Source organism: Hippocampus zosterae, chromosome 17 (assembly GCF_025434085.1).
Source record: "Hippocampus zosterae strain Florida chromosome 17, ASM2543408v3, whole genome shotgun sequence".
Lineage (NCBI taxonomy): Eukaryota > Metazoa > Chordata > Actinopteri > Syngnathiformes > Syngnathidae > Hippocampus > Hippocampus zosterae.
In genome coordinates this window covers 12,173,677-12,191,623 of record NC_067467.1, presented here as the reverse complement: position 1 = coordinate 12,191,623, position 17,947 = coordinate 12,173,677, and the positions used below count along the sequence as shown (strand labels likewise).

The window sequence follows — 17,947 nt, the reverse complement described above, 5'->3', positions numbered from 1 at the left end:
CTCTAACAACAGCAACAACACTGCCACACACACACAGCTGCTGCCAGTCTCCAGGCCCCGCCCCTTCTGCCCGCCTGCCCTTTAACCTTCCCTCCTTGGTATATATAGTGCGCGCGGGACTATGAGAGGTCTCCTGGCCGCCACCATGAAGGGTAGCATCATCTCCGTCTGCTGCTTTGTCTCCCTGCTGCTTTTGCAGGCCACGGCAGGTAAGACCTCCTAACAGCACCCATCTTCTTGTCAATGCGTACATGTGGGTCATGTGACTGCAATGTGATTGACAGTGTGCGCGTTCCATTTAGCGTATAGCATCGCTTTGAAGAAGTCAAAAGACTCGCTCGCACACTCCTTCAAATTAGAGGCCACTCTCAGATATAGGAACACTGTTGTTAGAGTCACTGCAACCAGTTACAAGATGGCTTGGCGGCGGAATGCCACCATGAGGCGCTATTTAACTCCGTGTAGATTTATGTATTTGCCGAGACTTCCGCTGCCATCCCCCTCCCCTGCTGTCCTAATAGCATCGAGGGGGATCGTGGCAACTTCTAGATGGTCTTTCTAACATTGGCGTGTCACGCTTGCGCCCGCAGCCTCAAGCAATCCACACGGGGCCATGCCCTTGTGCGTCACCCTTGCCCGTCCTTGGGATGGCGTTGAGCTTCCGAGCAGCCCATCGCCAGGGCCTTTTTATTCCAGGCGGCAGTCAGGTGTCTAAGATTGGAAGGCGTCCTGAAACCCAACACTGTAGTCCACTATAGTTCCTCCTCCCACCCTGGCCTCCCCATTGCTAGCCTTTAGAGACGCTGCACAGCTGCTGTCACTCTGCACTGTCACAATCACGATTTATTCCCAGCCGTTGGCCATGTAGGGACATGCCTTCTCCCGGCAGGAGGGGCTACACTAGATATGCATGCCCGCTCGGCCGCAGTGCCATACAGGTGTCTCGAACCAACCCCCTCCACCTTATTCCCCCATTCGTGCTGCTTGCCTATACCAATGTCATACCATTGGGGAAAAGCATTCGAGGCTATCGTATAGCATCGCTTTAAAGAAGTCAAAAGACTCGCTCCCACACTCCTTCAAATTAGAGGCCACTCTCAGATATAGGAACACTGTTTATTTATTTAGATATATATTTTTTGAAATTTGTTTTAATGATTTAGTATCAGACATACAACAAGATCATAAGTTTTTACCCTTTCATGCACCCTGTAACCTGGTAACATGATAAGCTGTCTACTGGAGTTACCGCTGTCACTCAGAGGGTTAAATTAGTGTTTGGAAGAAAAAAAAAGTATTGGCGATTGCAACTGCAGCACAATATTCACAAAAAGAACATCTTTATTTTTCTTCAATAAGATTTTTTAAAAAAGCATTACGGAAATGCTCACATAAAAGCATCTGCCGCTGACTAAAGCCTGATGTGTTTATGGTAAGCACTTGGATGACTTTTCCACTCCAACAAGATTCCTTGGCACTGTCCAAGATGTCGTGTAAATGCGGCTATTTGCCTCGATGAGGAGGTAGCATCTTGTCTTTTCCCTTCTTGTTCTGTTCACGGCATCGTCCTGCCCCTTTGATTAGCAGCGCCGGAACCATTATGTAACCTCCATTTGAAAATTGACGTCTACCATGGGTGGAAGTGGAAAATGAAAGGTGCTGAGCCTTCCATGTGAGCCCCCCAAGTGGAATGTGGAATGAGCAGGAGATCCCTATGATGGCAGTCATGGAGTGAGAGGGCTTGCCGATCCAGATTTTCCTCCTTGCTCCTTGTCTTTTAGTTTCAGTCAAAAAAGTACTGAAGAGTGCAGGACGGTATAGCAGTCGGTCAGTAGTTGCTTGTTGGATGGTGAACAATTCACCAGAAAAGAGGCCTAAGGGTCTTTCATTGTCGCTCCCAGTTGAAGTTTACTGTCTGAAACTAAACGTAAATCCAATGCGCTGTAGGTGGGCTAAGTCTGACTTTTCTATTGTGGCCTTTTTTCATTGTCCAGCTGTTAACTTTTTTTTTAAAATACTTATTAGTTCATGACTTTAATCATCACTTCATTGCACCTTACCGGTAATTAACACTTTTTTGTGATAAATTAGCTTTGCACACAAAAAGTCAAAGAAAAGGGAAAACACAGTTGTGGAGATGATGCTTCACATTCAAGATGTGACGACTGTACATCCACCATATCACATCACTTGATGCAGTCCACTCTGGCAAATAGTGTTTCTATGAAGTTCTTTGATAAACAGATTTCTTTTTAGTCGAAAATCTTGCTATTTTTATTCAGTCCAAACAAATATTTCAAGCATTTATTTCCCCCAAAAATAACAACAATAATAATAATTAAATGATGTGAAAGACAATTGTAAATAGCACTGCGATTTATCCATTTTGTGTTTATCTTGCACTTAATTGAACGGTGGTTGTTTTTTTCTTCTTTCTACCTACATTCTTGCTGCTGGAGGCCGTAAATTTCCCCAGTGTGGGACAAATAAAGGATATCTCATCTTAACTGAAATATTTGCTAGCCATTTTTTCCATGACTCCTGAAAATACATACAGTAGACAACATTTCAAATGCAAGGCCATTTTGTAATAATATAACGAGGTAATGCAACTATTTTTTTAGGCTTGAACAGATTAATAACAGTTGCGTTCATTTCAATAGTGATAGATAATTTGAGTTTGTCAAGGCACCACTGCACGTTCTTCCAGTGTCATATCAGTGACGTCTTTGCGCCCCCTTGTGGGGAAGCCCCCGAACTTGATCGTCAAATTGCTTTCACGCTTCCTGTCACCGTTTCTCAAGCAAATGGACCTTTTTCAACGAGCAAGTAAATAAAAACCCATCCGAAGTCAAGCTAGCCAAAGGCTAGCTGCCATTCAAGCTAAGACCGCAATCGGTGATAGTGTCGCGCACAGCTTTAAAAAGGCACTTTGACTCTCAGCTCTTGTGTTGCCCCGCGTTTTAACACCACCAAAGTTAAGACGCGCAAATAGAGGCTTAAAGACAAGCCCCCCCCCCCCTCCCAAGGACAGCAATGGCGTCCTCTGATGTCAGATCAACGCCTCGGCGGTGAGAGCCTTCGCCCTTTGTTTCTTTGTGGGTGACGTAAGGCGCTCCGTTAGGGCCAGTAGCATCGTTTCGTTGGAGAGGAAGTATTTCTGTGCATGCGGAAGTAGAAGAAGTCCAATTAATATTGAGTGTATGTCTCCCTACTTGTCCACACACAGCGAGTCCAAACTTAAAATAGGAAGCCCTCCACCTCCTCCGATGTGTCTGCCTCTTGACCCATTGTGAGGCTATTTCTGACCTATGGGGGAGTACCAGCTCCATAAGCGGGGCCACCTGTTACCATCCGAGCGTGGCCTCTCCTCATCATGACACGTGGGAGCGCACGTCTATACACGGCCCGCCGCCGTGCCACGTCGTTCTAAAAACATTCAGCTCGCAAAGGCGCACAATATTGAAAAGGGGCATATTCTGGGAAATGGGCTTTTTGATGTCTTGCGTGCAAATCGTTGGGTTTCTGGCATGCCTGTCTACCCATCAAGAGTAAAAGTCCAATTATCTCTTTCCGAAAATGTGTCAGTGAACGATAATGGTTCTTGACGCGATCATCTAGGCCAGGGATGGGCAATTGGGGGCCATATGCGGCACACTCTGAGTGGCCCCTTGTTGAATTCTTTTTAAATACAGTGGTACCTCTACTTACGCAATTAATTGGTTCTGGAAGAAATGTCAGAAAAGTTCAGATGCGTTTTCCATGTAAATGCCCTAATTCGTTCCAAGCACCCCACAACCCCCCCAATTCAGACAAATATGTTTCCTAAAGCATAAAAATGCGTCAAAATATGTAACACATACATGTTTACAATTAGATTATTGCACAATAAATGAGAGTTGTGCATAATGTAAAAAAACAAAGAATAAAAATGATGGTCATTGAACTCTTAACTGTGTCCTTGTCGGTTTTTTTGCCCTCTTTGTCCACGTTCAAGGCAAACATCAGCAGAGTGAGCAACTGTTAACCAGTGAGCCCAACTGGTTAACACTTTTTCTGGGTGATTCACTTTTACGTAAGACTATCAACAACAACGCCTCACGGACCGAGAGGAGAATGACGAAAAAAAAAAAATCTACTCACGTAGACTCGTACGGTAGAGGTCCCTCTTAGCCAATGAGATGCCAGCAAGATGCTCGGTAATAGCCAATGGCAGAGCAGCTATAAGTATGTTGCATTCAGGAAACTCGGAGCTGCTACTGGGAAGTCATCCTGTATTTTTACCTTTCGTATCTTGAAATTTCTTTAATAGCAAGAGGCAATATTTTCCTGCTGAGACGTTTCATAACCTGAAAATTTCATATGAAGAGACATTCGTAAGTAGTGGTACCACTGTCTGCATTTTATCTCTTTGTTGTGTAGTGTTTCTGTTTTTTTATTTTTATTTTACAACCCACCTCTTCAAATCACTGATCAATATACTGTGTACTTATTCCACGACAAACGGGATGAAATGGGTGAAACAGTTCTGCGGAAAAACAGGAACCAATCCCTAATATGAAAACATGTTTCGAGGAAAAAATGCAAATTCTCAGGCACAGTACAGACAGTAATTTTTAGTGGTGATATCAACACTCACCACTAGATGGAAGACATGTCTTAGTTGCGCTGGGTTAACCCTCTCAGGGCAGTTGTTGCAGATTTGCAACAATTAATTATCAGATTTTCCCTGTTATGAGAACTTAATTTGAGCCTCAGAGGGATTTTTTACTGCCTTATACTGCGATGTGGTTAGGCCACATAATTTTTTGCAGATTTGGAATGAGATGCAGACCAACCGTAGTACCTCAATAATAATAAAATTTTTAGAGTTAATTTTGGTGAAATAATGTACAAAATGAGTTCTTCAACTTATTGCTGGTTTCTTGTTGAGCAGTTTTTTGCTGTTCTTGAATGGTATAATTTTTAGGCAAGAGAGCCCTTTGCACTGAAAAAAAAATATACAAATGTGTTGATTACATTCTTGTTTGCTTCAATCAAATTGTCTTGGGTTAGGATAGTGGCTCTTTTATTCATACATTGAAATTGTATTCTCAATAATGAAATCTATTCTGAGCACATATTTAGCATAACAGCTTATTTTGTTTTTATTTGAAAAAGCTTTTTTTTTTAAATATATATATATACAGTACATCTGGTGAGGAAGTGTGTGGTCCTATGTGCCCCCTCCTCTGCAATATTTTACTTCCCCAGAGCCACTTTCATGTGACTGCTTGGGATGAACAATTTCGGGAGGGGTATTTCTTTGTTTTTTGGTGAATCAACAGGAACGAACCAGGGATTAGCTGAACAGCGTTAGCCTCTGCTCTGTGTCTGCCACATGTGCCACATAGACGCAAAGTCCTGTCTTGTCTCGTGAGAATACATTTGTCTTTATGAGCCTCTACATGTCTGAGCCTGACACTTTTTCTGCTAATGCATGTAAAACCTATCAATCATTCTTATTGTGCTATTTTGTCCAAAAAAGGTCACAAGTCATTACGACATTTAGAAACTGTTTTCATGTCCAAAAAAAAAAGCATCATTCATCTCCTGTAATTAGTTTGATCATAGAAATAATTTAAAAACAGGATAGGAAAAAGATTTTGCTTTAAATAGATCCGTTTGAATGTCCCTCATCCAGTGGAACCCCCACAAACCTGCCAGGTGCTCGTGGTGGTCACTCTAATTTAATATACCTTCACTAGGCAGCAGTGCAACCTGATCCCACAGGGTTTTAGTTTAAAGGCTGCTATTAGGGTTCGCGTATCCATCCGCTGTATAAGAATGTATTTATCTGCCTCTCGCTTGATTAAGTCCTGGGCGATTTTTTTTTATGTAATCGACACACAGAGGACAAGAGTAAAAAAAAAGGTTTTAAACGGATTAAAAATTTTAATGTGTGGTGTATTTGGATGACCAATCACAATCTGTGACTTGGCCAAAGGATTTTGTGATTGTAAATATTAAATAGGTTGAACTTTTCCAATCGGAGTCTCCAAGCAGATCGGAGAGGAGGATCACTTTGAATGAACACACCACAGATAGTCAGCATCATTTTTCAAAGAGATGCAATAATCGGGCCTCTGCTGACTTTGATTGCAAGGAAGAAATCAGGCTCAAAATTGGCCGATTAATGTGGTGTAACTATACACCACCACACCACCTGCCTCACTGAATTGACATCAAATGTAACAAGAATGTGAAGATTACATTTCATTTCACCCTTTCAGGGACAGCGGTCATTACAGTGGACAGCTTATCGAGTTATCAGGTTACTGGTTATCATTATTGGTGAATGAAATGGTTACATTCATTTTTAATATTTTACTTTGTAAAATAAACAGTGCTTATTATGATCATGGTTAATGCAGAGCCTCGTCAGAAACATTAAGATAAACATCAAGTATTTATCAACACAGTTTTGTGTTTAATAAAGACTTGCAAAACAAGCGTCACAACAGTTCTTGAAGTAATTTATGTACGCATGCTTCAGGTTAATTCCATTCTTAAGGGGCTATGATGATGATCATTTGAATCCAATTTTAGGATCATCCGTTGTTTATTTTTATGAAGTACAATATTGTACTCTTCGTTAACACCTGACAATTTTTATTTGGGGGGCCGGGGCTAGAATGGAAAAATGGAAATTCCTTTCATCTCAATTAGGAAAATTTGAGTTCAGACCTCATAAGTCAAGATACCACTTTGGTTGGCACTCCTTATTAAAAGGCCACAAATTCACTTCAATCATGTATCATACATACATATATGAAGGCTACGTGAATATATGGTGTAAAATTTACGTACATTACCAACCACATTATGTTGAATCCGTTTCCAAAAGATGATGGTGAGCTTCTAAAGTTAAGACATGACTTGAGCTTGAGCATTCCATCCGGTTGTGCTGATGCCTGCCAGAATGTTTTCCGCTAGTGAATGCCGTCGTGTGGCAACGGCCTTGGCGACAACACACGGTCCGGGGCCCCAAATGTCGGGTGTTCAACTCCCCTGGCGCCTGCGGGCTTCGTTCTGCGCGCTGATGCAAGGCCCTGCCCTCCGCGAGCAACAAGGCCCTGTGATCTTTATTGATGTAGGGTAGTTCGGAAGGCCTCAACACGTTGACTTGAGGTCCACTCAGGAGGCCCGCGTGAAAAGATACGCATGTGTGCTTGGGAAGGATATGAACAAGGGGTTTTGGAGTGAGCACTGTGTTCTACAGGTGGACACCTCACATGTGGTGTCAACTTATGAAGTGAGCCGTCTAACGGTTGGTATGGTGTAATATATGGAAAACGATGATGCAGTATGGTGCATTATGATACGGTACCAAATATTTGATACAATATGATATGATACAGTAACAATATGGTACTACAGTGTGATTTGGGATACTATTATACAACGTCATCTGGTATGTTACGGTATAATACAGCACGACATAAGATAAGAAAACCTTTAATAGTCTCACAATGGAGAAATACGTGGCAATACTTGATATTACATGGAACGAAATATGATATGGTCCTGAATGATCCGATATAATTATGATAGGTATGAAGGATGGATGAATGATATTATACTGAATGATACGCTGCAGGTCTATGTATGATATAATGTGGTGCGGTCCAATTCGATATGCTATTGAACGACTAATATACATTCTGGTACAATACAATATGGAAGATATGGTGGAATATGGCATGACATGCAATCTGGAACAAAAAGATACAGTATAATACCAAATGATGACATTAAATGGTACAACGTATGGTACAGTGTGGTACAATATGGTACAGTAAAATGTGATACGGTCCAAGCTATATAATGTAATCCAAGATGATATTGGACAGTCTGATTTAATGTTACCGTATGTGTTATCGTACAATATATGGTATACATTTTGTTTTTGGCGTAGTATAGTGTAGTACAGTACAATATGGTATAATATATACGTTACGGTACAATATGACATTGTATGATACGGTGGAGTACAACATGGTACCATGAAAGGTACCATGTTGAAAGATGATAAGGTATGATTTCATACAAAGATGCCACAATCTTTCTTAGCAAAGCTTCCATCTGACCGCTGTATATTACGGTTGCTAACTACATGACTCTTTTGCTTTTATTCTGGTCCCTCTCTCGTCTCCCTCTTGTTTCTCTTGTTGTCACGTTGTATTATTGGAAACATTAGCCAGGCTTATTTTTAGCAGCTTGACTTAGGGAGAATCAGCGGTGCCCCTGTCCTTCCTCGACGAACTTACGCCACACCTAAAAGCTGCCATTGGATGTGCACCTACTGCATGTTTGTCTCATGTCGGCCAGACTGTCTTCCCCCTCCGCGCCTCGCCAGGCTCAACTTCCCGAATCTCTCTCTCTCTCTCGCGCTCTCTCTCTCCCTCATACACACACACACACACACCTCAGTTTGCCTGAGGCGTGCTAAAACCTGTGCACACAATGCCCCCCTCCAACATCGTCTGTGGTGTGAGGCTAAGTATAGCTGAGAAAAGACAGATGAGGGCACATCATTGCGCTCTCTTATCTTTGCTGTAAAGCCGATTGTGATACCAAACAAATGTCTGTTTATTTTCAGGAGGTTGCTTTCTATATTGAGAGCGGCTCGTAATAACAGCTGTGAGCTAAGTCACCCGAGAGCTTCTAAACTGGACGTGACACGAGGGATTCTCTCACTCCCCTTTACATGTGCGCTCTCTGGGCACTTGATTAGGTACAGCCGTACGAACTGTACGGACAGTTAGAGATCATAGGAAGATTATGCAAATTTGCATTCTGTTTGATATCATGAGGGCAGCATGGTGGATGAGAGGTTATCTGGTCCAGGGTTCGAGTCTACCGCCGGCCTTTCTACATGTGGAGTTTGTATGTTCCTCCTTATGTGGGTTTTCTAGTTTCCTTCCACATTTCAAAAACATGCATATTAGCTCTCTGGAATTGTCCGTAGGTTTGCATGTTAGCGTGAATGATTGTTTGTCTATATTTGGTCTGCGATTAGCTGACGACCAGTTGACCTCGTGCCCAATGTCACTATCAACCAAGAATGCCCGTGTTGCACTTGCCAATATCCTCCACTTTTGATGAGGATAAGCGGTGCAGAAAATGGATGGATGAACACTTCTCTTACACTGTAAATCAAAACTTACAAGCACAAAGCCATCTATTTTGTCGTTGGAAATATAAATTTAACAGACAAATATCTGACAAGCGATCAGCAATTTATTTTCAAGAATCTATATGTTAATCGGTGATGAATCCGTCGGACGCGATAGCTTCGTACGAGTGGAAAACAAGCAATTGGGTAGCGGAGAAAAGACCATTTGGAATGAGTAAATCAATAAACTCTTGCTCTACCAAAAAACGGGCATCGGGGAGGTGAAACGAGGAAAATACTAGATGCTGGCAACAACAACAACAAAAAGATGATTAGAAATGACTCCAAAATGCTAATCATGTAAATTAAATGTGGCTTTGCATCATCACTCACAGGACGGCCTGTGCTTCGGTGCCGATGGTCAACGCGTAGTAATTTGCCTCAAGTTCTCCATTGTTGGAACGCGCTTGTACATAATTGACCTTGCTCTGTTTCACAGAAGAAGAGGAAGAGTTCACGTCCGTCCTCCGAGATAAATCCCACATCGAGGAGACTCTTCGATTCGCCACAGAGGAAAAAGCAGCAGACTATGCAGGTGAGAAATTGAGCGCCCGCTCAAACGCAGCGCATCCAGCAGGTGGTGCTGTTGGGCTTGCTCTGATGAAGAAATGTGCACACCTACCTCGACTAGACATCTGCGTGATGTAATGGCTGTACCCGGTTGAACGCTGTTGCTAACAAAAACAGTAGCACTTACTAAGCTAGTGAGTCTTACCTGCCCAGTGTTGAAGATTTTGTGATGTTTTCATGTCAACTGCAACTCGTAGGTTTCAATAGACGCTGATGTGATTGTGCCACACTATTGGCGTCTTTTCTCATGGAAGTGAATGCAAAGTCATCCACTGTTGTCTTGTTTCTTCAGCGGCTGTGCAGAGGCTGCGGAAGATCTACCACTCCTCCATCAAGCCCATGGAGCAGGCCTACAAGTACAACGAGCTGAGGCAACACGAGATCTCAGGTGCCACCAAAGGCCTTCAGGACGTTTATCTTGTTTTTGTTGTGTTGTGTGGTGCGGGTCTGTTTTCTTGGGGTTGCTATGGCGACCGGTTAGTTTGGAACACATTTTTACACCTTCAGCTGTTTGATTAATTTACTTCATTCTTCGTGCTGGGGTGGGGAATGTGCAGCAGACGCGCCATACAAACTATTTAGTTTGGCCCACTTTGCTATTGTAAAAGTCTGAGAGGGTCTCAGGAATATAAATGATCATGATATATGAATTGTAGTTGTCATGAATTGAAAAATGTTCCCCACTCCTAGCATTGGATTTTCAATCATATCTTAATGTATTCAAGTGCATCTTTTCATTCCTTTCATTCCACTTACAAAAATACATTTAAAAAGTCTGTCTTTTTAAATGACTTTTCTGCATCTAAGCCTCAAAATCACTTTTGAAAAGTGTTTTTCCATAGTCAGGGCTCTAGACTGAGACAAATTCACGGTCACCCTTATTTTTCAATGCCCCAAAAAGCAAAAAACAAACAAATAAACAAACAAACACACAAATAAATATGGTTGGACCACAGTGCGACCAAATTTCCGAGGTGACACTCTACACTGTACCACGACCACATGTTGAATATTTGCCGAAATGCAATTTTTGTGAACAGTCTGTTATACTTGTAATTCATCCGAGGAATCTCTAACTCGACTCAACTGTATTTTAGAGCACTTTAAAACAGCCATCGCTGTATGCAAAGTGCTGTACATGGAGCAAATATCATATCTACAAAAATAAAAGAATAAATGAATAATGAAGACAGTAGAAAGCACAAAACAGTAAAACTAAGATCAGGTCTGAGTCATGCCGAGTCAAATGCCAAAGAATACAGATGAGTTTTGAGACACGTTTTAAAGATGGGCAGTGAGGGGGCTTTCCGAATGTTCAGTGGGAGGTCATTCCAAAGAGAGCGACCAGCAACAGAAAAGGCTCGATCCCCTCTGAGCCTCCACTTAGTTCTTGGTACCTCTAATAATGTCAGGTCCACAGACCTGAGGCGCCGGTCGCGTACTGTATATAGGGGTGGAGGAGCTCAGAGAAGGTGGAGCGAGGCCATTTAAAGATTTGAAAACAAATAATAGGATCTTAAAAAGAACTCTAAAATGTATACGGAGCCAGTGAAGGGATGCCAGAGTAGGAGTTCTGTGCTCCCTCTTACGAGTACCAGTAGAGAGGCGAGCAGCAGCATTCTGGACCAACTGGCGATGCTTCATGGAGGATTGGCTGACTCCAAAGTAAAGTGCATGACAGTAATCCAGCCGGTATGTCGTTTATTTGTTCTGCATTTCAATGCCAATATTCACTTCTTTTTTTTAATAAAATGTTATTTGCACTTACAAATTGATATACTTGATTTAAGATGTTAGCGATAGCATAAAAAAACAACAACATCAAAACATTTTCGTTTCGGGGAAGAATATATCGTTCTAAAAAATGTGTTACTGTGACAGGCCTAGACGAGCGACCTACGCCTATCAGAAATAGAGTCAAATAGTTGCAGATGATGAACGAGTGAAAGTTAAGTTAAGACCCGGCAGGTATCTTAGTCAATTATTTCACAGTCAATATTGCCTCAGAAGACAGGCAGTAATTTGTGTAAAATAAGGAGTGAACCTATAACAGTGCGGTGATGAATCTGATGCAGTAGAAAATTTGGGTGCACCCAGTGCAAAAAGTTGGTCTCGAGCCCTGATAGTTCAAAGTATGAATAGTAAGAGTCCAGCCAGGATCTCCCACCCATTCATACTCTTCCTCCCTGACCGTGCTCTCCTCACTCTCCTGGCTCCCCTTCCCCATCCCTCCACCTAACAGCCTACCCTGGACAAACCCTGGGCGACGCAGCCACAGGTGGGTGCGGCTGGGACTTACCTGTGCATGGCACTGCCTCAAGTGCTCAACCCCTTCCAGACCCACCCCTCTCATTTGCCTTGACATCACCGGCCACAATGTTAGGTACACAGTCACGTGACATCCAAAATGAGAGCGCTGTGCAGTTCTCGGACTACATACTATTGACTTGTGCAGCCAGTGTACGTAATGGAAACAAATATTCCTTGTCATGGTGCAAAATGCGCGGGGCTTGCATGTGCACTTCTGGCTTGGGCAAAGTATGAATGGGTTTGGATGAAGAGACTAAAATAGTCTTGCTCATTTTTTGGCTGAATTAATTGAGGTTTGGGCCACAACGACTGAACACCAATACCCATACCCATACCCATACCCACACACAATGTCACACTGCTTGGAAAAGCGCTACTTGCATTGCAGATTTGTGCTCCTGATTTACTGCTTTTTAGACACTATAGTGCAGAATTTAATGATGGGGAGTTTTTTTCGTGCTTTTAAAACTGCCTCATAGCCTTGAATAATTTCTCTTTGCCTGCCCTGTATTGGAGCTTTTTTTAGTTTGGATCATGGGGTGGAAAACCTACTGTGGGTCTGGCCTGTCATGCAGTTCTGAAAACACACACAACCAAAGAACAAATGAAGCAAGAACCCAAAATACAAATAAACCCACAAATACTTGTGATATGTGACATAAATTTTACTTTTCTTCATTTTTCACACATACGAAACGCCCCCTGGGCAAAGGTTCCCCAACCCAATTCTGGTTTAATTCTTTATAGACCAGAAAGTATCAAAGTAAATGTGTGACATCAAATGTTGATATATTATTTTAATTATTCTTAATAAGTATCCAGCAAACCGGTGTTTAGTTTTATGTGACAAAATAGTTTTTTCATTATAATTAGTGTTCAGGTCATGGATCACGCTCATGGTTCTATTGCCTTATAATTGAGGCTAAGGTGTTGAGTGAAGTACACGTGTCCAGATTTTTTGCATCAAATGCAAATTTCAAAATATCAGCACATACGAGGAAGAAATCTGCTCTCGTGTGCGTGCGTGCTAGTCTGTGCGCGTGAGCCTCGACACACACATTACAACCATGTCGCCACTGACAATCTCCACCAAGCCAGATGTCTACTGTAGTACCAAGACTGACCTGTAAGAGGCAGCATGGTGCCGCAAAGCACCCGCACTGCCTAATAAAGAAGAAAGAGTAGAGAAGCTGGGCTAAATGTTAGCTCCTTGTCATTGTGATTGTGGCGAATGACTTGGAAGACAACTGACACAAATACATAACACAACTCCTCTCTTTATGCCCAACCTAAGTTTTGCTTCCTACATGGTGACTTTATATCCCAGTCACAGAGTATGTGTCTTGGCCCGCTTGGCTGAACTAATCTGCATTTCCAATTGTAAATACTGTATTGGACATCTTTATCATTTCAGGTTGTCGGCTTTAACTCATTCAAAAGACGTTCATTCCAAAGACGTTTTTCAACGTAATTTCAGACTTGGTCTAGAATTGGCTGGTACTGAATGAGTTAATCATAGACCTGATGCGGGAGGAAAATTTGCTCGTACAGGAAAGTGGCTCAGATAATCTTTCAGAAATTACCATTAATCAGGCTCCAGTTGATTTTGCTGAGAGGAAGAAGAAAAAAAATCTCAAATGAGAACTGATTATTGGCATTTGATATTCCTGCTTGAAGTGAGTAAGGGTTATATTTATGATATGTGAATAGACTTGCAAGGTTCTCTGTCAAAATTTCAACCCATCCTTTTGTGTTAAAAGAATTGTTCACCTAAACACCCTTACAAGATGAATTCAAAACGATTTCATAAACATAGATTGATAAAAAATAAAAATAAAGCATAGCATGTAAGTCAGAAACGGTCCCTGGTGGGAGAAACGGTTTGGGACCTCTGTGCTCCTGGACTCGGTATCATGGATGTAAGCAAGACCTTTCTTTGTCCTTTGTCCCACAGATGGAGAAATCACATCCAAGCCCATGGTTTTGTTCCTGGGACCGTGGAGTGTAGGAAAGTCCTCCATGATTAATTACCTCCTGGGCTTGAATGACAGCCCCTACCAGCTCTACACAGGTTGCCAGCCAGACATTCATCAATAGTTCATTTTGTCAGTGATCCGATACAAGTTGTGCTAATTGTTGCAATTGATTTGGAATCATCAGGAGCTGAGCCTACTACCTCTGAGTTCACCGTCATAATGCACGGCGAAAAGATCCGCTCGGTGGAGGGCATCGTGATGGCGGCAGACAGCTCTCGCTCCTTCTCCCCTCTGGAGAAATTTGGGCAAAACTTCTTGGAAAAACTGATTGGGATTGAGATGCCCCACAAGCTGCTGGAACGCGTTACTTTTGTGGACACGCCGGGAATCATCGAGAACCGCAAGCAGCAGGAGAGAGGTAAAGTCAGATTCGGGCCACACATGGACGAGAAACCATCTGTGAATTCGTTGTCTTCCGTCCAGGCTACCCCTTCAATGATGTCTGCCAGTGGTTCATCGACCGAGCGGATCTGATCTTTGTGGTTTTCGATCCCACCAAGCTGGATGTCGGATTGGAGCTGGAGATGCTTTTCCGTCAACTGAAGGGGCGCGAGTCACAGATTCGCATTATCCTCAACAAGGCCGACAACCTGGCCACCCAGGATTTGATGCGAGTATACGGAGCGCTTTTCTGGAGTTTGGCCCCGCTCATCAATGTGACAGAGCCCCCCCGTGTCTACGTCAGCTCCTTCTGGCCCTACGATTACGCTCCGGACACCAGTCGCGATCTCTTCAAGCGGGAGGAGATCTCCCTACTGGAGGATCTCAACCAGGTGATTGAAAACCGCATGGAGAACAAGATCGCGTTCATCCGCCAGCATGGCATTCGCGTTCGCATCCACGGCCTCTTGGTGGACCGCTATGTCCAGACCTTCAAGGAGAAGATGAGCTTCTTCAGCGACCCGGAACTGGTCTTTCAGGAGATTGTGGACGACCCGGATAAGTTCTACATATTCAAATCCATTCTTGCCAAGACCAACGTTAGCAAGTTTGATCTCCCCAACCGCGACGCCTACCGTGACTTCTTCGGAATCAACGCGATAACCACCTTCAAACCTTTGTCGTCCCAGTGCTCCTACATTGGAGGCTGCCTGCTGGATAAGATCGAGAAGGCCATCACCAATGAATTACCCGCCCTCTTGAGCAGCATCAACTCGGGCAAACAGCCTGGTCTGTCTTCTTGCGAGGCCACTGGCTGCGGGGAGAAGCCTAAAAACCGTTACCGGAAGAACTGAGATTAAGCACGACACTTTGAGCAGGAGGGAGGAAGGAAAGGAAGGCGCCAGAGGAGGGGAAGATAAAGACAGGGCTCTGATGTAGGGCCAACCCTGATTCAGAAGACCTGCAATAACAAGGAGACGAGGAAACGGATATTAGAGCTTTATTTTCCTCAGGTGACCATGGGATGATCTATTTTGGGGGCTAGGGGATAAGACAGATCGTGGGAGGGGAGGCTCATTGTCTGAGGAAGGCAGCTTAAGGATACAAGTGTTGATGAGGTAATATACTTGACTGTCTGGAAAGTTTTGTTGTTTTTTTGGGGCGGTGGGGCACTGATGCGCAAAAACGGGAGGAACAGCCAGTCCGATAGCAGCCCACTTGTATGTGAATAAATCAGAAACTAGAAAGAGGGGTCGTCAGTTTGTGTTGTAATATCCTGAGGAGGGGGAAAAGCAGCTTTTACAGCAGGTCAATTCCAAAATGCTTCAGACTTTGAAGCAGTCTTTTTTTGGGTGCTATACAAGCTTCGGTTTTGGATATAGTTTGAGACTAACAGTTATTATTAACCTTGCATGACGTTAGAGGCCTTTCTTAACTTTTTGGTGCATGTCCAATAAACTCAGAGTATTTCCGAACCTACCAGGCAACCAACGAGGCCATTCAATTTTCATCTACGCTCGTTGGTCTCACGTGTTGACAATCTGTGAAATGTGACGGAAGCAGAACTCAAGCGATCATCAGAGTCTTCAGAGTGGGGTTATTGTTTTTTTTTTTTTTAACCTGGTCTTATTGTCTTTTTATTGCTGGCAATTTGCCTGTTCAGATGATCAGATCCTATAATGTTATGAATGATGTTATCCTTCGATTACTACGCTTCCCAGCTTTTTTTTCTACCTGAATGACCACGAAGAACCACACCAAAAATATGTGGTTAGCTTTTTTTTTTCCCCCATGTGCCAATCTATTTATTCGTTGCGTGTGTGTGCGTGTGTGTGTGCAGACCTTCCAATGGTCGTTGTATGTAGACTACCTGCTTCTCTGAGGGGGGGCGGGCAAAGGATGGAGATGGAGAAAGCGGATCACTCTGAAGTTGATCCCTGATCCCTGTCGACAGTTCGAGTCTGGCTATGAGCTCTTATACAAACCTACCTTGGCGAATTTCCTAGAAGTGCTTGCCTACTTCCTTTCTTCATGACTATGTGAAATTCAGGGAACACGGGGTTCCTCGGTCAGTGGCAGAAATTGTTTGACGTCTGGCCGGTAAAGCAAGGTATACACACACACACACACACAGAGTGATTTTTAACATCTTAACAAAATTTGATAATGTGGGCGATCCCACATATGACAAGGAAAAAATGGACACACGTGTGCTTACTGCACTTACAGTGTGTGTGTGTAGGGTACTCGAGATGACCAAGACACGACATCACACACATAACTGTATCTACAGCACTAATTCTGAGTTCACCTTCCCCAAACCAGATGTCTGTCGTGTTGTATCTGCAGTCGTGAATATTGAACAGGTTACCCTTGTCGGCCCAAAACCAATTTCCTGATAAGGTATGAAAAATCAGTCTTACTTACCCTAGACCGTACGATAATTAATTAAGATAACGTTTCAGAGACATCTGACAATTCGGCCTTTGACGACTTTGACCTGAAAAGAGCCAAAATACACAGACCAGGCCAAATGATCAATTATGTGTGTGCACTGCTTAAAACTCATTCAGTACCAGCAAATTCTAGACCAAGTCTGAAAAGACGTTTAAAAACGTCTTTGGGAGTGAATGAGTTAAATGAGACATTTTAAAGCGGTGTAGTAAATGGAACTCATTGTACCCTAGATCAGGGCCAGGGAACCGACACCCCCGTGGGCCATTTACGGTCCACAGAGAGAGCATTTGACAGAATTTCTCAAAACAACTACAACCTCAGAGGAACTTATAAAATCAGAACGACCGGAAGAAGAATCCCCCCCCCCCCTGATTCTGAGGCATGATTATACAATGACGAGTAGCACCCCCTGGAGCCCAACCTGCTGCCCAACTCCTCCATTGCCAACCACTGGCAAGCTAAACCCATCTAAACGCTGAGGCCAAATGCCAAGTGAGTCTAACTCAACTCTTTTTCCCAGTTTTTACTGGAGTGTGACTGACAGGATGTTTCATGTTTATGTTGCAATTTCAGGTACCGGTATGTCCACTAGAGAGTGCCGTGTAAAAGGGAAAAAAAAGATCAGGGCCCCCCTTCACACATAGATTTCAAGGCAATAGCGATGTGTGGTTGTGTGTCAAGGTGATTATTGTTGTTCAATATCTTAATTGAGCTGTGAATTTGATTTGGAATGCATTTGTGTCCCATTTTTGTTTTGGTATAAAATGATCAAGTAGACCCATTTAGAAGCTTGATCGACAAGAATAAAGATTTCTAATCGACCAGGTCTAATCCGTGTTTTTGCTTGTTCTTTTTACAGTCAATCCAAGTGACATCCATTAGTAAACCGTAGTAGGTGACAACAAATTGTGATTTGTTTGTTTATTTAATCAGTTATTTGACCCCCTCACTCCCTTAGAGATAAGGTGAGAAGCTC

The 17,947-nt window shown here is 43.0% G+C and overlaps 1 protein-coding gene and 1 long non-coding RNA gene across 4 annotated transcripts in view; one reads left to right on the top strand and one right to left on the bottom strand.

Moving 5' to 3' along the window:
• Positions 1-17,947, bottom strand: part of LOC127590301 (uncharacterized) — a 56,872-nt gene that overhangs the window by 1,441 nt on the left and 37,484 nt on the right. The gene's annotated exons all lie outside the window — the stretch shown is intronic.
• srl (sarcalumenin) lies at positions 91-15,761 on the top strand. Of its 3 annotated transcripts, none has more exons than XM_052049680.1 (7): positions 91-209; positions 9,657-9,752; positions 10,080-10,175; positions 12,030-12,065; positions 14,052-14,168; positions 14,258-14,491; positions 14,557-15,761. In XM_052049680.1, the coding sequence occupies exons 1-7, from the start codon at positions 122-124 to the stop codon at positions 15,366-15,368; spliced, it is 1,479 nt and encodes a 492-aa protein (XP_051905640.1). In that variant the 5' UTR covers positions 91-121; the 3' UTR covers positions 15,369-15,761. The 3 variants fall into 3 exon arrangements, with proteins under 3 accessions (XP_051905640.1, XP_051905642.1, XP_051905641.1); XM_052049681.1 differs by having other exon boundaries at positions 104-209; positions 9,660-9,752; XM_052049682.1 differs by lacking the exon at positions 12,030-12,065 and having other exon boundaries at positions 92-209.

Excerpts from the sequence above, each read along its gene's own strand:
- srl (XM_052049680.1), top strand. The coding sequence starts at position 122 with ATGAGAGGTCTCCTGGCCGCCACCATGAAGGGTAGCATCATCTCCGTC. Across the intron at positions 14,169-14,257 it reads CCCCTACCAGCTCTACACAG|GAGCTGAGCCTACTACCTCT; the intron begins GTTGCCAGCCAG and ends TGGAATCATCAG. Across the intron at positions 14,492-14,556 it reads CCGCAAGCAGCAGGAGAGAG|GCTACCCCTTCAATGATGTC; the intron begins GTAAAGTCAGAT and ends TCTTCCGTCCAG.